Raw genomic sequence first — 23,801 nt, forward strand, 5'->3', positions numbered from 1 at the left:
CTATTCCTTATGACTAGCAGCAAACTTTAAAAAAAAAAAAAGTCACAAAGAAATTTCCAAGTCTCATCAAATATATACTATGAACTTGGTTTCCTAGGTAGCATTCCCTCTTCTGTGTTGTCACAGAATCCCGTAGAATCTCCTCTCATTGTTATTGTAGCACTGCATTAATTTTGTATTTACTACCTGCCTTTTACCAGCCTTTCTTAAGGATGGGAATTGTATATCCCTGTTTGTGTAGCCACAAAGACTAATATAGTACTCTTTCAGTAAGTGGGGGTAAAAGATAAAGATTGCAACAAATTTAAAGATATCAAACGTGGAAAAAAATCTATGAGTCCATTAAAGATAACCCTCCCAAATCAATTCTAATTTGTCACCATTGGATATTATTGCACCAAATTCTTAGTCTAAAAATTGATAATTAAAGAGAAGGGTTTCAGAATTTATCCTTTTTAGTATTTCAGAATACCCAAATAACCCTAGTCAATGAAGTAAATCTCTTCTTTACAGAAGAATTCCTGCTAATGTAGAAGGAATGACAGAATTAGAAAATCACCATTTTGTAACTCCCAATTAAATACTTGATTGAGGCAAGGATCACCAGTGATGATAAAGCCATTAGGTGAAAGGTTGATGTGATGTGAAACTGGGTATTTGCGTGGTGCTAAAGAATCACCACATGTAAACAACCCAATGTCCCTCTGCTGGTAAGTGGATAAACATGCTGGTATGTCTACACAGTGGAATACTACTCAGCAATAAAAAGGAATGAACTGATTGATAAGCATAACAACGTGGATGGTTCTCAAATGCATTATGCTATGAGGAAGAAAGCAGACACACAAGGCTACGTGCTGAAGATTCCATGTACAGGCATACCTCGGAGTTAACTGCAGGTTTGGTTCCAGAACACTGCAGTAAAGCAAGTATGGCAATAAGGTGAGTCACATGAACTTTTTGGTTTCCCAGTGCATAGAAAAGTTTTGTTTACACTATACTGTAGTCTATTAAGTGTGCAATAGCATTGTGTCTAAAAAAACAATGTACTAATTAAAAAATACTTTTTATTGCTGGGGGTGTGGGCGAGGGATGGATTGAGAGTTTCGGATTGGCGGATGCAAACCATTATATATAGAATGGATAAACAACAAGGTTCTACTGTATAGCACAAAGAATTATATTCAATATCTTGTAATAAACCATAATGGAAAAGAATATGAAAAAGAATATATATATAAATGTATAACTGAATCACTTTGCTGTACAGCAGAAACTAATACAACATTGTAAATCAACTATACTTCAATAAAATAAACTTAAAAAATACTTTATTGCTAAAAAATGCTAACCATCATCTGACAATGGAGAATTGCCACAAACCTTCAATTTGTAAAAGAAAATGCAATATCTGTTAAGTGCAATAAAGTGGAGCGCAATAAATGAGATATGCCTGTGTATGATATTGGCAAAAACTATAGGGGCAGAAAACAGATCAGTGGTTGCCAGCAGGTACGGTGTAAGTGTTGACTAAAAAGGTGCATGGGCAAATTTTGGGGGGGGTGATATAAATGTATTATCTCTTGATTGGGGTGATGATTATGAGTGTATGAATTTGTCAAAACTCATACTCTAGGGACTTCCCTGGCGGTCCAGTGGTTAAGACTCCACGCTTCCAATGCAGGGGGGCACAGGTTCAATCCCGGCTGGGGAACTAAGATCCTGCATGCCGTAAGGCACCACCAAAAAAAAAAAAAAAACCTACCAAAAACAAACAAACCAAAAAACTCACACTCTAAAAAGGATGAATTTTACTGTATGTACATTTTAACTTAATTTAAACAAACAAAAATAGACCAACAAAACAAAGAAATCACCCCATAGATTACTTAGTGGTCACAAGGTGTGAAACATACCTTTACAACACAGAAGTCTGGCTGTCACAGCCTCACCAGTGATCAATTTCAGCCTCACTAAAGTGAGACAACCAGATGTTGGGCGCCTCCTAATGTGATGCAGTTTGGAGTACAGAGCAGCACCTAGGAGACATATGTATTTCCAAGCTTTAGATCTAATTTCCGGTGTGCAGGGAAAACTAGAGATAGAGGAACAAGTTAACAACACCCAAGGAAACATCAGACAAATCCAGAATGTGATGGGGCATCTCAAAGGACAATTGGCTTGGAATCTTCAGAAAGGTCAGTATCATGAAGACCAAAAAAAAAGGAGGTGAGGTGGGTAAGAGGTGGGGAGGGTGGTTGCATCTAGATTAAAGTGACTGAAGAGACATAGAATCCTTATTTGGTCTCTGCCTTGAACAAACTAGCTATCAAAGACATTTTGCGGACAATTAGGGAAATCTGAATGTGGGCTATGTATTAGGTAATATTAAGAAGTTATTGTTGGGACTTCTCTGGTGGTGCAGTGGGTAAGACCCCGAGCTGGAGTCGATCCCTGGTCAGGGAAATAAATCCAGCATGCTGCAACTAGGACCCGGTGCAGCCAAAATAAATACATAATAAATAAATAAATATTAAAAAAAAAAGTTGTTAACTTTACTAGCTCGATAAAGGCATTGTCTCATTTAAAATACTTCTGTCAAAATAAATGAATAAATAGATTAAGGGGAGAGGAAGGAGAAGTAGTATGGATCCTGGCTGTGGGTCAGGCACCAATGCCTGCTACACTTAGGATGAAAGGCCAGCTCCTTACAGAGGCCTCCAGAGGTCGGACCGGACCAGACCTGACCTTGCTTGGGTGTCTGTCCTCACCTCTCAGCACTCCCCCCAGCCACCTTCTTTGAGTGGGCCAATCGCTCGCTTTCCAGCCTCCAAGCCTTTGCATTGGCAGTTCTTTCCGCCTGCCGTAACGACTCGTCCCCTCTCTTTTCCGGATGGCTCCTTCTGAGGTTTCAGCCTAAATGTCATTGCAGAGAGATCCTCCTCCACATCGGAAGTAGGTTCTGCTCTCGGCTCCTGCCTTTGGCTGCTTGGCTACACTTCATCACCCGTGGTGATGATGTTTACTTGTTATGTCTGACTAGCGTTGAAACTTAGAGCCACCACCGGGTCCCCAGAGCCTGCATTTATCGCGCACCTGTTCGCGCCCTGCGCACAGCTGCAGGCGCCTCTGCTTAGGGACGGTGCTTCTGTTTCCTGCTGGGAGTGCCGACCCGGTCCCGGACTAGCCGGGTGGCTTCTCACAGCCACAGAGACAGCTGCAACCCGGCACCTCAGACCTGACGCCGGATCCCGCCGTCGCCGGGCAGCGGGAAGCCAGGTTCTTCCGCCACCCCCCAGCCAGGTGACTGACCCAAAGCCTTTCCCACACCCCAGGCCCCCCAGCTCTGGGACCCCACCCGGAACAGTCTTTGCCACCTACCTGAGGAACTACACTTCCCATCAGGCGCTGGAGCAGCGACCGCAGCTCCCAGTGTGCTCTCAGGATCCGCTCCGCCCCCGGCCTTAACCCCATAGTGGCTGCAGGCTGGCGGGAGCGGCGCGGAGCCCAGGTAGCCTGGGGGTGGGCCCGGGGTCGGGTTGTGTGTGCAGCAGAGCTGAGGAGAGGACGGGATTGGGGGCCTTGGGGAGGCAGGGAGCCAGGGTTAACCGAGGACAGGCAGCGGGGGTGGAGGAGGGGGGTGGGTGGGAGGCGAGCCATAGAGCGTCCGCCCCTCGGGAAATTAAGAACCTGGAAGTTCACCTTTTCCCGCAAAACGAACACTTTCGGGTGCCAGGTCCGGGGCGGCGCTGAGGTTGCGGCGGGGGCGGGGTGAAAGCAAAGAAGTCTGCCCTGGCTAAACGTCCCCCTCTGCCCAACACATACCTTCGCCTTCGATCTGGCGAAGAGGAAAGTGGCAAACTCTCCTCTCTCCGCCAGCGAGGGTGAGGAAGGGGAGTACGCCTCTCTCGGCCCGAGGCGCTGACCGGGGCGCTTCCTATTCCCCCCTGGACCATGGGCTGGAGCTTGGGGAGCCCTTCTGACGCTCCTATCTCCTTCCTCGAAGTCGTGTGTACCTGACTCCAGCGCTTATGTACCTGGAGACATGTGCCTTCCCTCTTCCTTGTCCTCGCTATGGTCCTGCCCAGTGGGTGGTGGCAGGCCTCCACACTGCTGGCTGAGCCTCTGAGCAACCGTTTTCCCAGCTCTTCTCTTCCAGGCTCATTCCCTCAGTCATTGTGACAACCTGTGCAGGCCTGATTCCAAGCGGTGGGGTGATGAGCAAGCAGAGCTTCCACTCTGGAGTGGGAGTGGAGGTAGAGGCAGAGAAGAGATGATAAAATAATTTCAGGTTCTGGGAGTGCCACGAAGAAAGGAAAACATGTAGGGGGTCGGGGGGTACTATGCTGCCTTGGATAGGGTGGTCAGGGAGGTCCTCTCTCAGATGTTCCTAGACTGAGGGGGGACAGCAGGGGCGAAGGCATGGGGGAAAGAAGAGCAGTGTGCTTGAAGCAAGTGAGTCAGAGGGAGCGTGGGAGGAAATGAGATGACAGTGTGGGCCCGGGAAGGATCTGGACGTTATTCTAAAATCAGGAAGGGTTCATGGAAGCCCATGGAAAGTGTTAATGAGCAAGGCAGTCACATTTCCCTAGTCTGAGCTTTCTCACCATTTTCGGGGGGTTGGGGGGGAGGGTTGTGGAGCAGGGGCTGTGGCCAAGCCAGCTGATTTCCTGCCAATTATCAGTTGACCATGGCCCCCTCTGACCCTCTGAAAACTGGGAGTGATAATTGCTACTTCACTGGATGCACACCTGGCCCAACCTGCTGTCATCCTCCCCCACAGGGCCTGGCCACCCCTCCCACAGAATGCCTGAGGGCCCTGAGCTGCATCTGGCCAGCCACTTTGTGAACGAGGCATGCAGGGAGCTGGTGTTTGGCGGGTGTGTGGAGAAGTCCCCTGTCAGCCGCAACCCTGAGGTGCCCTTTGAGAGCAGCGCCTACCACATCGCAGCTTTAGCCCGAGGCAAGGAGCTGCGCCTGACATTGAGCCCCCTGCCTGGGGCCCAGCCCCCACGGGGGCCACTGGCCCTCGTCTTCCGCTTTGGCATGACTGGCTCCTTCCAGCTGGTGCCCAGCGATGCGCTGCCACCCCATGCCCATCTGCGCTTTTACACGGCTCCCCCTGGCCCCCGACTTGCTCTCTGCTTCGTGGACGTCCGCCGCTTTGGCCACTGGGACCTCGGGGGCAAGTGGCAGCCAGGCCGCGGGCCGTGTGTCTTGCTGGAGTACGAGCAGTTCAGGTAGGGCCAGCACCAGGTGTGATGAATACAGTCCTGGGCTCCAGGCCTGGCCGTTAGTGCCTCGGTGGCCAAGAAGAAGCGAGTTCCAGCCCCCTTTGAGCTTCAGTCCCTTCATCTGTAGACCAAGACAGTGTCCTTTCCTGGGGACAGCTCCCTGAGCTAATGGATGTGGAAACCCAAAACTGACGTGGGAGAAGGTGGGAGCAAGAGGTGGATGAGGACATGGCCAGTTAGTGTGAGAGCTGGGTCTCAGGTCAGCATCCCACTCTGTCTTTTGGCACCCTCCAGAGGCTAAGATGAAACGTGGAGAGGCTTTAACAACCTAAGAAAGAGGCTGAGCAGGAAGGAACTGCTTCAGGGGAGTGGGGAGAGGACTGCCTAATGTGGTTTCTGAATCAGACTGTGGTCGCCCACATTCTGCCTATACCCACTGGTCTGTGTCCCGTGGTCTCTGTGCCTGTCTTCTGTCTGAGGGAGGGGTAACGGCCTCACCTGGGATGTGATCCAGGTCACATAAGATGGCACAGTGTCAGCCACTTCCCTTCCTCTAAAGATAAAACATGTATGAGTCTCTGCTTCGTGCCAGGCCAGCTCTAAGTGTTGGGGGTTCAGCAGTGATCAAGAGGGATGTGGTCCCTGCTCCCACAGAGCTAGTTCAGGTAGGGCAGGGGGAAAAAGGGGACTAGATTAATTCAAATAGACACATGCCTGAAGAAAAATCCAAGAGGTAGAAAATGACTTTGAGCTGTGGAGGTGGGGGGAGGAAGAGGGCGCATTAGGAAAGGCCACCCCAGGTGACGTGTGAGCTGAGGCCTGCCTGATGAGAAGGAGCCAGCTGTGCATAGCTCTAAATTAAAAGCAATCGGACAATCACAAACACAAAGGCCTGGAGTGGACTTGGCAAATCCTTTCTTGGGGAAGGCACGCCTTCGGCTGCCCCCTGGGGTGGGTCAGGGCGTCTCTGGTGCCACAGAAGGCAGCAGACTCCTGGCCTTCCCAGGTATGACCCCAAGTGCACCCCTAGGGAAGTGTCTGTGTTGTCTTGGATTTCTCCCACTTCACCTTGTCTGGGGAGTCATGCCACAAGTTAACTCTTTGCCAGCCGAAGCTTCTCTCACAAGATGAGCATTTTGGCTTGTTTTGTCCCCCAGCTACGGAGCCTGTGGGGATCTGCCCCCTCAGGGATCTGAACACCCAGGCCAACCTTCCACTCTTACCTTTACCCCAAAAACTCTGTCTTCTATTTCATTTGCTTCTATTTCATCTGCTTCTATTTCATCCCCTATTTCATTTGCTTCTCATGCCCATCACTGAGTCAGTCTTGCCATGATCCCTTTCCACAAAGAAACGAGATACATGTACCCTTCATGGTGGTGAAGAGAGACCCATGACCCTTGGAGGTGGGGTGGGAGCTGCTGGGGCACTCACCAGCCAGGGCTTGCCCCCTCACTCCTGCTAAATAAACAGAGCCAGTACCAGCTTCCTGGAAGATCTTCAGCTTCTTGAAAAAACCTGACCCCACCAATATCAAATCTTCATATCTAACCAACTAGAAGTCCTAGACAGGGAGTTCCAGACTGTGGACATACCTGAGGTCCTGTGATCACCTTGTTCTCAAAAATGTCTTGAGTCTGAGGCACTTTGGTGATATACACACCACATACCTAGACTCATGTGTTTTCTTGAACATGCTGCTTTTGACTGGTATTTTTTTACCTTTTGTAATGCATTAAAATCCCACACTGTTGTTCCCATTTAACAGAAAACTGAGGTTCCCGCTGCCAAAACACCGAGACTGGGAAGAGGGGAACTGGGACTCCCCATTTCCTTCCCTTGCACCCAGGAACGGGTTCCCCCAGGTCCTCTCCCCTAACCCATTGGGAGGCAGGGAGGGGTGGGGTGGGCAGAATGGGTCTCATGTGCCCAGACTGTGTCCCTCCAGGGAGAATGTGTTACGAAACCTAGCAGACAAGGCCTTTGACCGGCCCATTTGTGAGGCCCTCTTGGACCAGAGGTTCTTCAATGGCATTGGCAACTATCTGCGGGCAGAGATCCTATACCGGTCAGCAGGCAGGCCCTGGGCACGAGGGCTGGGGTGGCTGGGTGTGCCCACATTCCCCACTGCTTAGCATGGCGCCCTCTCTCCACCTCACGGCAGGCTGAGGATACCCCCCTTCGAGAAGGCCCGCACGGTTCTGGAGGCACTGCAGCAGCGCAGGCCGGTGAGGCTGCAGGGAGGGACACACGCACCTATCAGTGCAGGCCGACAAGGGTCTGGGCTGGGTCAGGTGTCTCCAGCTTAACGCAAGCAGGTCCCTTCTCGGCTTCCAGCCTGTTTCCCCATCTCTTCCAGCCTGTTTCCCCATCTCTGCGTGCGTGTGGGAGGTGATGGGGGGCAGATGAACTGTCTGAGTCCTGCCATGCAAGGGGTCTGTTGCCTTTTGAGTCAGGGGTCAGCTGACCGAGGGGTCAGCTGCCTTCTGAGTGGCCCTGCCTCATGCTGACATCCAGGTCCTACCCTTGCCTCTTCTCCAGAGCCCGGAGCTGACCCTGAGCCAGAAGATCAGGGCCAAGCTGCAGAACCCAGACCTGCTGGAGCTGTGCCACTCAGTGCCCAAGGAAGTGGTCCAGCTGGGTGAGGCCTGGGCGGCAAAGATGGCCAGCTAGGTCTGCTTTGGCATATCGTGTAACCTGGGACAGTTCCTGCCCCTCTCTGGGCCTGGTTCCCTGCCTGGGGAATGGAAGTTTGTCGACCTAGTCGTTCCTAAATGGACTAAGCCTCCTTCCCTGAGCTTCACGTGTCGGGTGTCTATGTCCCCTGAGCTGCCCATGAGGAAGGCAGGGCAAGGATTCTTAACTCCAGGATGGGAAAGCCATGGCCCAGAGTGGGGAAGACACCAGCCTGAGGTCACACAGCTGGAGGAGAGAGAGCCTTGGCCCCCTGACTCAGTCCATCAGCTTGTAAATCTGAGGTCTGAGCCAGGTCTAACTGGGCTTCCCACCACCGCCCCCCAGCCTAAGTCAGCCCTCTGACCTCCACCTGGCTCCTCTGTCCCACAGGGGGCAAAGGCTATGGGCCGGAGAGCACGGAGGAGGACTTTGCTGCCTTCCAAGCCTGGCTGCGGTGTTATGGCACGCCGGGCATGAGCTCCCTGCGGGACCGGCAGGGCCGCACCATCTGGTTCCAGGTTTGGGCTCTAATGCTCACACAGGCAAACGGAGCCCTAAGGAAGCTGGTGGGATGCAAAGACCTGGGGTCGCACTGTTCCTGAGGATCTAAGCTTTCCCCTAAGCTACGCCCGTCCCCTCCTCTGAGTCCCAGGGTCCCAGCTAGTGGAGCAGCCCAGGGCAGGGTTACCTTGCTGTTGGCTCTGACCTGGGGGGGAGGGGACGGTCAGAGAGTTTTCCTAGGGGAGGGGCTTCACTGATCTGGAAGGACAGGTGTGAGTTCTGCCTCTCCAAGGAAAACTACCCCTGCCAGATTGACTGCTGAATTCTCCTGATTCCATTTTAGGGGGATCCTGGACCCTTGGCGCCCAAAGGTAAGCTACGCCTAATGTAATGAGAGGAAAAAGGACTAGTTGCTTGCAAGGGCTACAGCACCCTTCTCCATCCCAGTCCCCACTCCAACCCTGGGCGGCACTCCAGAGTGGGAGCATGGGAGTCTAGAGAAAGGGGGCCGCGGCCACAAGACCCTCCAACCTCATCAGCAACTGTATCCTGCAGGGGGCAAGTCCTGCAAGAAGAAATCCAAGGGAGCACAGCGGGGTCCTGAGGACCAAGTGGAGGTATGTCTCCCTGCTCCTACCCCCTCCCTACACCCTCTCCTGTCCTGGCTGCACCTCCCAGGCCAGGCTCTTGGGCAGCTCCTTCCCTTGACAATGGAGGGCAATGGTGGGTCCTAACCAACCTATGACCTGCTGAGCTCCTCAGGGACCCGTGTCTTCTCCACCCAGAACCCTCCACTTCCAAACAAGGCCCCTTCAAGGACACGAAGGGCACGGAGAGGCCTTCCTGAGCAGACTGCGGCCCAGCAGCCCGAGGGGACCAGCCTCCAACGGGACCCAGAAGCCCCCCGTGTCCCTGAGAAAGGGAAGAGGAGGAGGCAACCAGCGACCTCAGGTGGGCCTTCCTCAGCATCTTCCTCTAGGGAGGGAAGGGGCACCACCAAAACGGGCTCTCCAGGAGAGGAAGGGACGGCAGTGCGGGTGGGAGGAACACGTCGACAAAGGTGGTAGGGAGGCTGTTGGGGCAGAGTCCTCAGCCTGGGGTCCGAGCTGCCACCTCACCTGTCCTCCCCACAGGCCGCCGCAGACCCCAAAAGATCAAGGCTGACACCCCATCCTTGGAGCCTGAGGAGACCTCAGCCTCTTAGCAGGAGGGTCTCCTTGCTTGCATCCACCCCTTCCTGCTGCCCTGGATCTGGGCCTGTGCGGCTTCCTGGAAGTTGCAGGGGACTGGCTGCCCCTGGCCCTGTGGCCATTCCCTATACAACTATGATGTTTTTAATTGTACCCATTGTCCCCATTTTTTAAGCCCACGTGAAAAATGCTGTAATTTTTAGTAAACTGATAAACCTTGAACTTCTTGGGCTGGCTGCAGGTCTGGGAAAGCCTAATGTGGAGGGCCTGGTGCCCAGCCCTGGGGACAGGAGGGCCACTGCCTCAGCATGGCAGACTGAGCCCCATCCCAGGCCTCAAGGCCCTGGCTCTCAGGACAGTCTGCCTCTGCAGGGACGGCCCTTCAGAGGTGGTGCAGAGACCCACCCCGTCCCCCGGGGCAGCCCAGGCTCTACAGCTCCTCCAGTCCAGGATTCCTCATGTGGCTGCTCCCCTAGCCTAGTCCAGACTAGTCAATGCTCCCCTCCTAGTGGGGGCCAGCCAGAACCCACCTACCAGGAGGCCTCCCCAGCCCCAGGTCCTCTGCCTGTGGACACGGGGGAAGAGCTGCTTCTTTTTTTTTTTTTTTTTCCGGCCGCACCACATGGCATGCAGGATCTTAGTTTCCCGACCCGTGTCCCCTGCATTGGAAGCTCGGAGTCTTAACCACTGGACCGCCAGGGAAGTCCCAGAAGAGCTTCTTATATCGTGGTCTTACAGTCAGCTTATGGTCACCGATATCCCCCGTCTCTGTCATGGGGCCTGCAATCCAGACCCGGTGCGCACAGATAACCTTAGATCTTGCCCCTGTCCCCAGATGCCTGGGGTAAAAACTTACCCCCTCAATGCCTGAGTTTGGGCCCTGAGGGGACTGAGCAGGGGCTACCAGCAGGGTTCCTAAGCCAAGCATTTATTGTTCAAGAGGTAACTGATCCTTGCTTCAGGCTTGGGAGGCAGAAATGAGGAGCCCCCAAAGCCTTCCACAAACAAAACCCCACGCTCAGGGACTCAGCTCGGTGCGGGCTGCAGCACGAGCAACAGGGACTGCACTTGGAAGGGAGAAAAGGTGAGCTTCAGGCGGCTGTCCCGAAGGGGCAGGGGGCCAGCAGGGTCACGGCGCTCCAGGAGGTCACAGCTGGAGAACAGGACGGACCATGAGCGCCCCGCGAGGGCAGGACTCCCACTCCCACCCCGCGCCCCCACTCACAGGACGGCCTCCTGAACGGGCAGCGACGTGTGCAGCCAGCAGTCCACGTGGCTGCCGTGGGCCTCGTACAGCCTCAGGACCAGCTTGCGGCCCTGGAGGCTGGTCTCCGCCTACGGAGGGAGGTGGGTGGTGGGTGGTGGGTGGTGGGCGGGGCCGAGGGCGGGCCCAGCTCGGGACCCCAGCCCGCTCCCCGCACTCCACCGGCCCTTGCCTGCTTGACGGTCTCCAACACGACTGCGGGCGAGGACACTGAAAAGGCGCTCCAGGCGGCGGCGGGTGCCGGGCCCGGGGCGGGCAGCGCCAGCAGGGGGAAGTTGAGGCTGTAGGCAGCGGGGATAACGCCAGCGTCCTGGAAGGACCCTGGGCCCAGACCGGAAAGGGACGCGTGGTGTTAAATGAGGGTAGGGGCGTGGGACTGCTGGAGTGCTCCCCACTTACCGTTGGGGCAACCGAGGCTGAGAGGGGCAGAGAGGTATCGGGGCCGCAACACTCACCCTCATGCGGCATCAGCGCGTAGGTGAACTCGTGGCGCCCCATGTCAACCGTGGAGTCAGGGGACTTGGGCGCCCGCAAGCTGGGGTGGGGAGGGTGGGTAAGGGCCAGGCTGGAGCCGCTGAAGTTCTGTCCTGGGAAGACCGCGCTCCCATACCAGTCCCCGGGAGGCACCCCACTCACAGGGAGAGGCTGAGGACGCTGCCTCGTACTGACGCGCCATACTTGCAGTCATTGAGCAGAGCCAGCCCAAAGCCGTGCTCTGACAGATCCATCCAGCGGTGGGCCCACACCTGGAGGGTAGATCGGAGACCCACTTGGCGGCCCCGCCTCCTCCTCGTGCTCCAGAGCTCCTGTCAGTAGACTGAGGGACTCTCTGGGACCATACGATTGAATGCCAGCTCTCACTACAGGAGGCCCCGGGCACACCACACACCTGTCTAAGCCCCAGCTCCTCATCTGGGAAAGGGGGATAAGAGTACTTACCCCACCTAATGGGCATGAATATCAGACTAAACAGAAAGCGTTTAGCACCATGCCTGGCATACACGTCAGGAACAAGCAAATACTGATCATCATCTCCTCCTCACCCCATACCACACAGCTAGTCTCTCCCCAGCCAGGGAGGATCCAAACCCTCCACCACACCCCACCCCACACCACCCCACGTCAGACCTCAAATCGGGCCCAGTCCCAAGAGGTGTTGTAGTGGGTGGGCCGCTGCAGATGTCCGAACTGGACCTCAAAGGTGGCCTGGGGGCTCCGCACACGGGCAGGGAACTCCACCTTCAGGAACTTGTGGGCCTCGTGCCAGTGCACCTGTGGGGGGTGGAGGCAGGGGTGCAAGGGGAGGGACCCCTCCTCACCAGCCACACCCAGGGAAGATACCCACCACCCTGCCCCCTGCTACCTCGGTGTGGAAGCGGACATAGGGGCAGCCGACGTCCAGCACAACCTCTTGGCTGAGCCGACTGTTGGGGCTGATCTGCAGCAGAAACCAGGCGCTGCCCCGCATGCCACCCTCAGTGCCCACGGCCAAGGTCCCTGCCTGGCCCAGCACTGGCTTCCTGTGGAACAGCGGAGGGAGGTGCTGAGCCAGGACAGCCTGGCGGAGGGGGCCCAATACTCTCGTATCCCACGCCGCCCCCGAGTCCTGCCCACCCCGCACCGTGTTTCTAGGTGGTAGTCCATGACGTCCCACGCGTCCCAGTACAGGGGGACATCATCAAACAGCACAAACTGGTTCCCCACAGCACCCTCAGCAATGGCCTCCCTGGAAGGACACGGAGACTGGCGCTTTACAACTGTATGACCGTGGTCTCTCCAGCTGTTTGAGGTGGGTGGGGTGGGAGGTAGGGTGAGTAGGCCCAGAGGACAGGAGACTCCTAACCCAGCCGGCCCCGTTCCGTGTGTGGGTCCCAGTCCTGAGCCACCTGTGGGCTACTGTGGTCAGCGGTGGCCAGAGGACAGAGGGAATGAGAGGTCTGGGGTCCCCTGCCAGGCACTGGGAGAGGGCAGCGAGGGGTTAGCACCTGCCAGAGGCCACCAGCACCAGAGACGTCAGGCGGCCAGTTGGGTCCAGCCTCACCCGGATGATGCCGTTGTCCAGAGTCACAGAACCGTCAGTCTTGGTGGGAGGGGGCCTTGAGGCTAAGTCTGCAGAGGCTTCCCGCCACCAATAGCCCGCCCAACCCCAGCCCCAGCCCCGCCTTGCCACCTGCTCCAGGTTGGGGAGCTCAGAACCCCCACGTTGTCAGGGACAGCCCAGGACAGCCAGCCCCTGCCCACCGCGATGTGCCAGCACTCACCTCCTGCACTACAAACACAGGCTGCTGGGGCAGCAGGGGCTGCAGTGAGGTGGGGGTGGGAGCAGGAGCGTAGCCCATGCCGGGCACTGTCACCAGAGCTGGGGATGAGGCCTGGGCATCAGCGCAGCCTCCCTCACCTTCCAGGAACCATACTCGGGGAGGGGTGGGGCGGTGGAGGGGGTGAGTATTACTAGTACTCTCTAGCCTGGGGCAACCCGGGGCAGAGATCCCCAGGGGAATGTCCCCAACTCTCGATTTGGCCTTGATCCCTCCTGCTACAGTAGCCACCCTTCTCCCCAGCTCATACCTAGGCAGTGGGCCCCACCAGGCCTGGGCAGGGCCAACACCTCGGTGCGCTTCCAGGGCAGCGTGTTGACAATGAGGAGGCCCTCAGGACCTGGCTCCCCAGCACAGAGGGCTGCGGCTGCAGCGCTGAGCAGCGTGTTGCCACGGGAACGGATGTCTGGGGAGAGACTGGCTGGTCATGGGTGGGCAGTGGGTCTGGGTGAGCCCGGAATGGCCCACAGGAGACACTCTGCCCTGGGTGCTGGAGAGCAGCGGAAATGTTGTCAGCCTCACCTTCGTAGTGGCACATGGCTTCCTCTGCCACCAGCTGGATGCAGCTTGCAGTCACCACATCGTGGAACTGGTTCAGGAGCAGGAGCCTGCCGGGGCCAAGGGCAGGGCTGCGGAAGGCTGGGAGGGAGGGGCAGCCACAGAGGTGTCTGGGGTGAGGTTAATGGGTGGCAGGGGGCAGAAGACAGGCTGACCTCCAGAGGTCCTGCAGCTGGGCGGCCGGGTAGAGGAACTGGGCACTGCGGGCCAGGGCCAGGCTGCTGAGCAGCTCCACGTCGTGAAGGATCCGCTCACACTCCCGGTTCCCCTTCTTGATCTGAGCCCAGGGTAGGGAGAATTGGTCTAGAGTCTGTTCAAGCATCCCAGGACACCTTCCAAAGCCTTCCCTTGCTCAGAACCCCTGGTGGCTCCCCAGGGCCTCTTGTGAGTTACCTGCCCCAGATGCCTCCCTCCTCTCCCCTCAGCCCAAGCCCTTCCTCCCTCAGGGATGCTCAGTCCTGCCTCCTCCAGGCTGCTGACCACCCGGCTCTTGCACTTCTCTCCTCTCAGCTCCTCCGTGGAACACAAGCCTCTTCCCCCAGGTCTGGGCTGGGCTCTGTTCCGTGCTTCCTCCTCTGACCCTCTGGGCCTCTCAAGGGCACGCCCTCCCCATTTGGCTCAGCAACCAGCTCCTGACCTGGGCATGGGTGGTGTAGGTGCCATTATGTAGCTCCAGGAAGAGCTCTCCGACCCACGTGCACAGCTGCCCTGAGTGGCCCTCCAGCGCCGAGAAGAGTCGCTCCGGAGAAGAGAGCTGCACCCTGAGGGAGACTGCAAGCCTGGGTCTCCCAGCCTGGCCGTGTGATTCACCCTTCTTCCATGCAAGAGTGACAAGAGATCCAGTCCCGACAGAAAGGAGCCACCCCCAGAAAGCTCCCTGTCCACACAAAGCCAGTTCTAGACACTCCAGGAGAGTTTTCTCTCTAGTAGGTTTAAGCCCCATCCCACCTTTAGGTTTCCCCCCACCCTACCACCAGGGTAGAAGTTGGGAGGAGTCCATGGTCCGGGATTGGAGGGGGACAAGGTTTAGGGGAGGTGTCGGGCCCAATGTTTGAGCAGAAGGAAGGACTAAGGGCAAGGGCGGAGGGTAGGGCTGAGTGAGCCCAGGCCTGACCTGGGCAGCCCATCTGTATTGCACAGCCGCTTCAAGCGGTCCACCATGGTCTGGGTGGGGCCACCACCCCCATCCCCAAAGCCAAAGAGGAAGGCACTGTGGTTGGTACGCCCCTTGTCCCGGTTTTTGGCCACAGTCTTCAGCACCTGCACAGGCGGGCTCAGGGTCAGCTTAGGACAGGACACCCAGCCCTCTCCAGCCTGCCTCCCATCCCCGACCTTGGCCACTAGGTGCCCTCTCACCTCCTCCACACTGCCCTGCATCCCATATGAGTCACCAGGCGGGAAGTGGGCCAGCACCCGGGAGCCATCCAGCCCCTCCCAGAAAAAGGTATGGTGCTGCAGGCAGGGAAACAGGTAGAAGAGAGAGGGCAGAGTCAGGGCTGAGGCAGAGCCGGGCCTCCTAGACCTGCCCCTCCTGTTGTGTGACCCTGGGGGAGGCATGCCTTCTCTGGGTCGGGGTTGGGTGGTTTGTCCAGGGCCCCTCTATCAGCCTGGACGGAGATGTATGGGCCTGGTGGGACCCAGGCCCACTCTGAGCCTGGTTCCTTGGGGCCTGCTCACCGGGAAGGAGTTCACCAAGTTCCAGCTCAGTTTTTGGGTGAGGAAGCGCCTGATGCCACAGCTGCGCATGATCTGTGGGAGCTGCGCTGAGTAGCCGAATGTGTCTGGCAGCCAGAACTGCAGGGAAAGGGCCTCTGGGCACAGGAACCGGGGCTCTCGGCAGCGCGGCCACAGCCTCAGCCCCTCATCACTCAAGGGCAAGCTGCAGCCCCACGCGCCTGCAGGCGCAGCCGCTCCCAGCCTACCTCGGAGCACATCTTCCCAAACTCCTGCAGGAAGAAGCTCTGTCCCTGCAGGAACTGCCTCACCATGGCCTCTCCACTGGGAAGGTTCCCATCCTGGCAGTGAGGGAACAGGGAGGCAGTCGGGGTCAGCACCAGGTGGAATGGGCAGGAGCTCAAAGCCAACCACCCCGACAGGAGCAGCCAGGGCTCTGACACTGGGTTATAGCCAGTGCCCAGGGAGTGTCCATCTCCTCACTTCAGGCCCACCTGTCTGTCTGCCAGAGGGGAGGTTTCTGGGGCCAGGTCATGCAGACAGTCTGTCACTGTGCTTGAGACCCTCCTCCCCCTTGGAGTGCCAGGCCGTGGAATTCCAGGGACTGATAAGTGCTGCCGCGGAGGGGGCATGAAGGGCCTGCAGAGAGTCACCAGCAAAGCCAAGGAGAGAAGCCCATGATGGTATGGCCTGAGGCTGAGGGGCTGCAGACTGCACTTACCATCTCCACCCAGGTGCCCCCCACGGGCACAAATTGCCCACGGCAGGCGAACTCCTGGAGCCGGGCATGCAGGCCAGGGTAGTGGCTCTTCACCCATGCGAGCTGCTGCGCCTGTGGGGCAGATGAGGCGGGAGCTGGGCCAGGGGCGACAAGAACCCCACCCAGGGCTGAGTACCTGGGGCCCAGTGGGTGGCTGAGGGTGAGGAGCCCTGCCCCTCAGGCCCCAGAAGCCCTCGGAACCTCACACTAGCGCCCATTGGGCTCCAGGTACCACCCGCACAGCCGTCCCTCTGACCTGGGAGCAGACAAAGATGAACTCAGGATTCCGCTCCATGAGCTGAACGACTGTCACCCAGCTCCGGGCACATTTCCGCACGGTCTCCTTGAAGGGCCAGAGCCAGGCTAGACGGGGAGGAGGGGGGAGGATAGGAGAGCAGCAAGGTCCCCAGCTTCTCACAGATCTCCAGCCACACCCCTGCCCCCCAGCACCCAACCAGGCCCAGCCTGGGCCTCCAGAGGGTCATCCTAGCCTTCTGTCCATCCCAGGCCCTTTCCCTGCAAAATCCTGTGGCATCTCTCCTGAGCTGTCACTTTACATCACTCTTGCAAGGTAGGAGTAGAGACTGGGGAAAGGAGGTTGGCTGGGGCTATCGGATCAATTTTACATCAGGAAATGGAGACCCCAGTCCCTGGAATAGCCTTACTCTGAGGTTTAGACACCCCTGAGAGGATCCTATAAGAGGTAGCAGGGGTTGGCCCTTCCCCTGCACACACATTGAAGGACAGCCTGGAACAGAGGGCACAGCTTCCTGAGGTGGACCTGCCTGGGCCAGCCGTCCTGCGTGAGGCACTACAGCCTCTTGCAACCTCTAGGCCTCAGTTCCTTCTTTACCAGCCCAGAACTCTACATCCCATGCTTTGACACAGCAGAGAAAGCCCTTGTTCTGTGGTTCAGAAACTTTAGCTGCATCAGAATCAATACCTTAGGGAGTTTTTAAAAAATGTAATTTCCCATAAGCCTCACAGACACTGCAGACATACCAGGTTCAAAACTGACCTCCTGATCCTCCCCAGGAAACCTGCCCCTGGGCTTGAGTCCCCATCTCAACTACTTCCACATCACTCCTATCTGAGGACTTGGGCACTTGTCAAATTCTTACTCATCCTCACTCTGTTCAAAGGTCATCTCCTCCGAGAAACCTTTCTTGAATCCCCCAGACCCAGCTGGGTTAAATGCCTCTTCTGGGCTCCCCAGCCCCCCATCCTTCCCTCCATCATGGCAGCAACTGTGTCTGCCTATTTTGTGATCATCAGTCTCTATAATCCTACCCCCACAATATCTAGCATGGGGCCACACGGGGCATCAGATTTTGTTAAAAGAGTAAATGAAGCCACATCTAGCAGAGCCTACAGGCCATTCCCCTTTCCCCAGGGAAAACTGAGGTCCAAGAGGGGCAAGAACTTAATGTGGATCACACAGTGCTTCCAGGGCACAGCCAGGTCTTCGAGGCCACTCCTGCCTCCCCGAACCAGCCCAGCCAGCTGCTGCCCTACCTGTATCAATGTGGCAGTGCCCCAGGGCATGGATGGTATGCTGGCTTTCACCCCCACGTTGGCCAAAGAACTTGGAGGCCAGGGCCTGGGCCACTGGGAAGGTCTCCGGCTGGGCGGGGTCACATACGTTCACCATCTGGTTGGCTGTGTACAGGGCCTGGTAGCTGCGCTGGTTGTCCTCCCCGAGGCCCTGCAGCAGGGTTCTGTCCCTTAATCCCCATCTCAAGCAAGCAGAGTCTCCAAAATTAGACCCCAGCTGATCTCCCACGGGTTCTCAGCAGAGTTGCTCCCTACCTCCAACCCTGTGCTCCTGCTGGTCCCCCGCTCAGCACTGTCTCCTTCCTCCCCTTTACACAGGGAAATCCTCTCAACACTCAGGCAGGCATGAAACACCCTCCCTATTCTGGATTCCCAGAGCCCCAACTATCTGACCCAAGAATCAGCCTGCCTGGAACAGGGCTCTAGAGGGTGACCAGGTGGCGCGGGGGTGTTGAGTACCTTGGCCATACCCAGCAGCAGCTCCAGATCCACCAGGAGCTTGTGGACATCCCGGTGGAACACGGCCAGCTCAGCCCGGCTCACCTGGAACATCTTCTCTGGGTCAGGGGCTGCGATCATGTGTCCCTTCCCGGCCCCCAGGAGCCCATTGCAGGCTACTTCCACATAGAGGGTCAGGCTACAAATGTGGGGAGGCAGCCTCAGGCCAAGGGACTGGCAGAGGACTCTGGGGCTTGGGGAGGGAGGACCAAAGAGGCATCCAGCAGACCCCTCCCCATTCACCCCCAGGATCTACCACCCAGAGGAGCTCACAGTTATGTCAGGTGCGTGTGAGAGAGGGTCATGGTAGAAACAACAGACTACACCAAATTCTGCTGATGAGTGTTCTGCCTTGGTTGGGGAGAATAAGTAGCCAGGTTTGGAACCATGTGAATTATGCTGTTGTTTAGACTTTCATTTCCAAAGCTGTCTTTACAAAGCACTGCCTTGGTCTCAGAACCCTCTTTGCACATTAAAAACATGTTTGGATCTCCCAGGTCCGGTCTTTCAGAACAAAGATCCATCAGCCAACATGGGCAGGCCACTGTTTGGAGAGCATGGTGGGCTGTGGTGCTGTTCTACTCAGTCTTCAGAGAGCAAACATGACTTCCTTCGGGAAGCCTTCCATGACTCTCCTCTTATCCCTCTCCTTAGTCTAGAACAGATTTCTTATGTTGAAAGGTTTTTCTTTCAAAGCCCTCATCAGTTTTGCAATTATATAAGTATATGTGAGTCCCCCTTGCTGTCAAGAATCACATCATTCACCCTCACAGTCCCAGTGCCTGGAAACATCAGATACACAATGTTCAATAAATATAATACCTAAGAAGAGTTTTTGATGGTGTCATAAAATGCACGTTATAATATGGATTTTTAAAAAATCAGGTTAAAATATCAAAGAAATACAACCTCAACTAGTAAAAACTACATTTGAAAGAATTCCTGAGAAGAATGTTGAGATGTTAATAATGGGCGTCACTAAGTGGTGGGATAATGGGAGTTATTTACTTCTTTGTGCTTTTCTGTATTTAACCCAAGAACGAAAACACTATCTTTATAGTCAGAAAAATCCTGCTTTTCAAAAATAAACTATGAGAGTTGAAGATGGTTGTACTGAAAGTGGGTGTGTTTCTCAGATCGTTCTGGGCCTCAGCTCCTGCTTGCCCACTGGTGCTCCCTCCCCTACAGCACTGGTCAACCACAGCACAGGGACTCACTCACCTCCGGGGGTCTTCTTCCCCCAGCTTGTCAGTCAGGACATAGCTGGTCTTCTCCCCCTCTTTGGTCAAACCCTGGTGGGGAGTGCAGTGAAAGAGACAGGACCTGAGGCTTGTGAACAGCTCAGATGAAGTGTAAGCTGAGGGAGGCCAGGCCCCTCTACCGGGTCCCTAGCACTGGCTCCTCTCTCCCAGACAAGGATTGACAAATCAGGGACCTCTGGTAGCAGGTGCCCCAACCCCCATGGCAGTCAGTGCCATGACCACCAAATGGCACCTATTTGCCAGCAGAAAAGCCACTGGTCTTGTGGAGTCTTGGGGAGGTATCAGGTCCTTGGTGGCTTCTGGTGGCCTCTGTACCCCTGAATAAGCATCTGAAGGGAAACTCTATGAAGTCAGGGACAGGTTTACCTCATTCTCCACTATATCCCCAGTGCTTAGCACAGGGACCTGCCAGAGAGGGCACTCAGGAGACATCTGCTGAGCCAGTGAAGGGAGGGAGGGAAGGAGGGAGGGGTCTGCCATCTTTCTGTACAGGAAGCACAACAGTCCTGACCTGAGACTGAGGGTTAGTCAAACTGAAATGGAAGCTGTGTGAACCTGAGCAAGTGTGTAACCTCTATATATCTCAGTTTCTTAGTCTGTAAATGGCCATAAAGACCTACCACATAGGATTATAAAGGTTAAACCTGTTAAGGTTGGATGCATAAACAAGGTACTTAATAGTGGCTATATCTGGGGAACTGGGGGTGAGGTAGCAGGGAGATATCCATTATTTCAGGTCAAGAGGACTTTTTAAACTTTATACTATCCAGAACTGTTTCAAAGTCCCCCTCCCCGACTGCCATAAGCATATATTACATATAATAAGAACCAGTTTATTTAAAACTAAAAATAAAAAGTGATATAGTCTGCAAAGTCACTAGTCTGGCACCTAGTAAAGGGTTAATAAATGGATCTGCTGTATATATTATTGTATTTGATTAATAACTATTTTCATCCCAGAATGGGAGGGTGACCAGTCAGTGGCAGGGTTGGTTTAGTATTAATTATGTTGAGACCCTCAGCGATCCTTTCAAACATGAGAAGGAACAATTACACAGGGGCCCAAGCAACCACTTGTCCAGTCCTGAAATCCTGATACCACCCTGCAGGCTTAGCCACTCAGCTGTGGCTTCTCCAGAGACCAGGGCTGAAATGTGGCCATACCTGACCTAGGGCAGGGCTCCTCACCTGGACAGGTTCCCCATCACGCCACACCAGGCCTTCTCCATCACTTTCCCAGCGAAGGTGAACTTCCTGACCCACCCATGCCTCTGGGATGGTCAGCTCCACCCGGAACCAACAGGTCCACCATCTGCAACAGAACCACTAAGATGGGCCTAGGGATCGAAGCCCTTTCCTTTCGACATACTTCCTTGGACTAAGGGTCAGCAGGGGCTTGAGACTTTCACCAAGTATCTGCAGCATCACAAGGTATTCAGCTTTGATCCACAAGAAAGGAGCAACGGGGTGTACAGCAAGGTGAGGGAAAGAGGCAGAGAATCAGGGGTCTGTGATTTGTCCTAGAGTGTCCTGCCTAAGGGATGTCCAGGGACTGCGAGAAGGGGGGAAATGAAAATTCTCCCATGAAGTCTTGAGGGATCAGGGATCTGCTCCCAGCAGAGGGTGCTGCTCTGCCCCAAGTGACTGTCTAGGGCAGAGGGCCGACAATGGAGGTGTGGCCCTTAGGGGAGGCGAGTAAGCCGGGAGCGGGGCCCTGTTGGCCACGCCCTCCCTCTAGAGCGTTACCCACGTGGGTCCGAAGCTGTCGCCGACCTGCGCGGGGCGGAAATCCTGCTGGACTGCCTCCTGGTAGGGAAGCCTTTCGGGTGTCAAGAAGCTGGAGAGCTCGGCCACTGGGCAGCTGTCTCCGAAGAGCCTGGGCGGGAGGGGCAGGTGGGCACGCGCCCGTGGGCCAACCGGCGGGTGGGGACTCGCATTCCCTCGATCCACCGCCGGGAGGGCTGCCTCACAGCTCAGTCTCCGCCCACCCCCTCCTCCTGGACCCCAGCCCTTCCCGCGGCGGGCACTTTGTCCCTCGGCCCAGGTGGGACGAAGCTTGGGTTTCCCCCCGGAAGGGAAGGCTAGAGACGCGTGGATGCGGCCGGCCGGCGCCATGGGCGAGGGGGCCACACCTGCCGCGGAGATTACAGTCGGTAAAGTAGAGCGGCGACACGAATTTCTCCACCCGCTCCAGCGTAGTGCGCCAGTGCTTCAGCGCCGGCGCCGCCGCCATCGCCGCGCGCTCTCTCCTCTCCCCGGAAGGCCCTAAACGCTGCCGGCGCGGTCCACGGCCTGGAACCAAAGGTTCCGGCGTCCGAAGGGCGCCTTCCAGGCCCGGGCAGCTTTTCTTGGAACACCGGCGGCTCTGTGAAGTCTCGCTGCTCTGAACTTTGAGCAGGGAGCTGAAAGCTAAAAGCCGCGCTTCCGATGCTCTCTTATCTCGTCCGAGCTGGTGGCCATTTAGGGCAAATCCCTAAATAAAATAGGAAGTTTGACGCTTTGATTCTGCAAAAGGCCTGGGACAGAGACAAGCCGTTAGGCACGACGGGTGGGAGCCTGGGTTGCTGCCGACGCAGGTCACCTATTCTCAGAAGCTGCAAGCGGGAACCTCCTTGCCTTCTGGTCCCAGCCCGCCCTCTGGCTATCTCGAAAACCCGTGTCTGCTTAACGTGGCAAGAGCCGGGGCGCCAGGACCGTTGCTTTCAAGCCAATCGGCAGACATGCGTTAAATAGAGAGGGCTTTGCACCCCAGTAACCTCAGCTTCCTCTACTACATGTTTTGTTTTATGTATATGGGTAAGTGCTGCCCATCGCCAGAAACTCCGAAGATTTTGAGATTGCAGATCACATACATAGAATTCACGATCCTAACAGAATAATGTATTTTCCTACACGGGACTGAAGAGTTCAGAGAAGCCATAATGCCAGAAACACCTCCAATTTCATCCTCACGTTACTCTGCTAATCTGTTGGCAGCTTGTTCCCCCCTCCTGGGAATGCTATGAAGTCCTTGTCTATAAAATCATGACGAAGAAAAGTATATACACAACATGAGCCCTGATATTTTAATGGAAATACTGACCAAGTTTACATTTCAAATGCAAATCATAGGGAAAGGTGATTAAGTACAGAATACCAAATGTGATTTAAAATATAACTTCCTGCTATAAGACAGGCTGAGTTGAGCTTGGAGCTCAGATGGCAGGAGGGATATAAATGCTGTTTGTGAAACCCTGGCTGTCGGTGAAGCTCCCCCTTCTTTTGGTTGCACTGGTAGGACGGGGTTTTCTCCTCTATTGGCCCTGAAACCCTATCCTGACCTGCAAGCAGCTGCTCTGGGCATAACCCTATGCAGACAGCAATAGCTGGGGCTGCCCCTGGTCAGGTCCCATCAGTACCCCGCCCACCCCCCCACCCCCCCCCGGCCGTAATTCCAAGTCAGCATGGTCTTAAGCAAGCAGAGGTGAGTTATTGCTGGGAAAACCTGAAGATCTTCCCCCCCCAGTATCACTCCATCTCCCAAGTCAGGCATTGCCCCAGCTTCACCAGAGAATCTCCTCCCACAAGGCTCTTTTGCCACCCTACACTTTTGGGCTCTGAGTCTCCTGTAGTTGTCCCATCCCTTCACTGCCCCCCACCACACCCAACAAAAAACTCTAAAATCGGAAAAGTCTACCATGTGTTATCAAAGTCCAGAGCCAAAAAATTTGTGGTTTTGTGGTGGTGATGTTGGGAATTTTTAATTAAAAAGCAAAAACCACACAAATCACTGCTGGTTACTTTACAGCTATGACTAGGGTAATGGTTGCTGGAGAAAAATTCACCAGAGTACTGGGAGGGGCTCAGTTGGTCTTTGTTCAGAAAGTCCAGGCTGACCACATATAAAAATCCTAATCACTCATGTTTAAAATATCTGCCAGTTTAAATTTATGTAGTTTAAAAAAATATATATGTATATATTCCATTTGCAGTTGCTAATGAAATGTATCGAATCTCCCTCCCAGCCCCATTTATACCACACACTCAGTACACACTTCTTTCAAACACTGGTTTGGTATTTAAGCTGTTCACTCCCATTTCCAATAGGGATAAGAAAAAATACAGAGAAGTACAAACTACATAGCTGCACAACTTACCCAAATATAAAATATTTCCAAACAGCTGAAATAAGGGGGGAAAATACGTACTAAAAGAATGAATAATTCTATTTAAAAAATTTAAGATATTTTGATTTGGAACACATACAACTGACTGCTAACTATTTAAAGCCAAATCCTGTTTGTACCGCAGATAAGGAACTGAAGCCCAAATC

At 55.1% G+C, this 23,801-nt stretch overlaps 3 protein-coding genes across 28 annotated transcripts in view; 1 reads left to right on the forward strand and 2 right to left on the reverse strand.

Moving 5' to 3' along the window:
• LOC309626363 (taste receptor cell protein 1-like) overlaps positions 1–3,907 on the reverse strand; it is an 83,734-nt gene extending 79,827 nt beyond the window's left edge. For 7 of the 13 annotated variants that reach the window (XR_014243136.1, XM_082387000.1, XM_082387001.1 and 4 more), the window contains exons 1-2: positions 2,772–3,138; positions 1,917–2,039 (exon numbers count right to left, since the gene is read on the reverse strand). Coding sequence is in view for 6 of the 13 variants with exons in the window: in XM_082387000.1 (XP_082243126.1) it covers positions 1,917–2,039; positions 2,772–2,844 (196 nt within the window). In the remaining 7 variants the exon portion in view is untranslated. Of the gene's footprint in view, positions 1–1,916; positions 2,040–2,771; positions 3,229–3,825 lie in introns of those variants that run through there. The other 6 variants (XR_014243137.1, XR_014243138.1, XR_014243139.1 and 3 more) reach the window with 2 other exon arrangements.
• Positions 3,217–9,823, forward strand: NEIL1 (nei like DNA glycosylase 1). Of its 10 annotated transcripts, none has more exons than XM_082387031.1 (10): positions 3,217–3,303; positions 4,784–5,240; positions 7,168–7,302; positions 7,399–7,462; positions 7,776–7,875; positions 8,301–8,428; positions 8,755–8,782; positions 8,967–9,028; positions 9,197–9,362; positions 9,545–9,823. In XM_082387031.1, the coding sequence occupies exons 2-10, from the start codon at positions 4,807–4,809 to the stop codon at positions 9,613–9,615; spliced, it is 1,188 nt and encodes a 395-aa protein (XP_082243157.1). In that variant the 5' UTR covers positions 3,217–3,303; positions 4,784–4,806; the 3' UTR covers positions 9,616–9,823. The 10 variants fall into 10 exon arrangements, with proteins under 10 accessions (XP_082243157.1, XP_082243156.1, XP_082243161.1 ...); XM_082387030.1 differs by lacking the exon at positions 3,217–3,303 and adding an exon at positions 3,386–3,511; XM_082387035.1 differs by lacking the exon at positions 3,217–3,303 and adding an exon at positions 3,393–3,511 and having other exon boundaries at positions 4,784–4,880; positions 7,183–7,302.
• A 690-nt stretch (positions 9,824–10,513) lies between these two features.
• MAN2C1 (mannosidase alpha class 2C member 1) lies at positions 10,514–21,854 on the reverse strand. 5 transcript variants are annotated; one of them, XR_014243131.1, is made up of 26 exons: positions 21,622–21,854; positions 21,240–21,365; positions 20,678–20,801; positions 19,449–19,519; positions 18,189–18,366; positions 17,691–17,880; positions 16,432–16,538; positions 16,137–16,247; positions 15,664–15,756; positions 15,419–15,535; positions 15,098–15,193; positions 14,856–15,001; positions 14,379–14,502; positions 13,897–14,018; positions 13,706–13,791; positions 13,434–13,589; positions 13,127–13,224; positions 12,851–12,945; positions 12,487–12,591; positions 12,229–12,385; positions 11,994–12,137; positions 11,502–11,611; positions 11,321–11,400; positions 11,038–11,146; positions 10,827–10,936; positions 10,514–10,754 (listed from the first exon to the last, which is right to left on the reverse strand). XR_014243131.1 is itself a non-coding variant. In XM_082386978.1 (26 exons), the coding sequence occupies exons 1-26, from the start codon at positions 21,720–21,722 to the stop codon at positions 10,628–10,630; spliced, it is 3,123 nt and encodes a 1,040-aa protein (XP_082243104.1). In that variant the 5' UTR covers positions 21,723–21,854; the 3' UTR covers positions 10,514–10,627. The 5 variants fall into 5 exon arrangements, 4 of the variants coding, with proteins under 4 accessions (XP_082243104.1, XP_082243105.1, XP_082243107.1 ...); XM_082386978.1 differs by having other exon boundaries at positions 11,038–11,186; XM_082386979.1 differs by having other exon boundaries at positions 11,265–11,400.
• Positions 21,855–23,801: the final 1,947 nt, after the last annotated feature.

The sequence above is a fragment of the Balaenoptera borealis genome (genome assembly GCF_965194805.1).
Source record: "Balaenoptera borealis genome assembly, chromosome: 3".
NCBI lineage: Eukaryota > Metazoa > Chordata > Mammalia > Artiodactyla > Balaenopteridae > Balaenoptera > Balaenoptera borealis.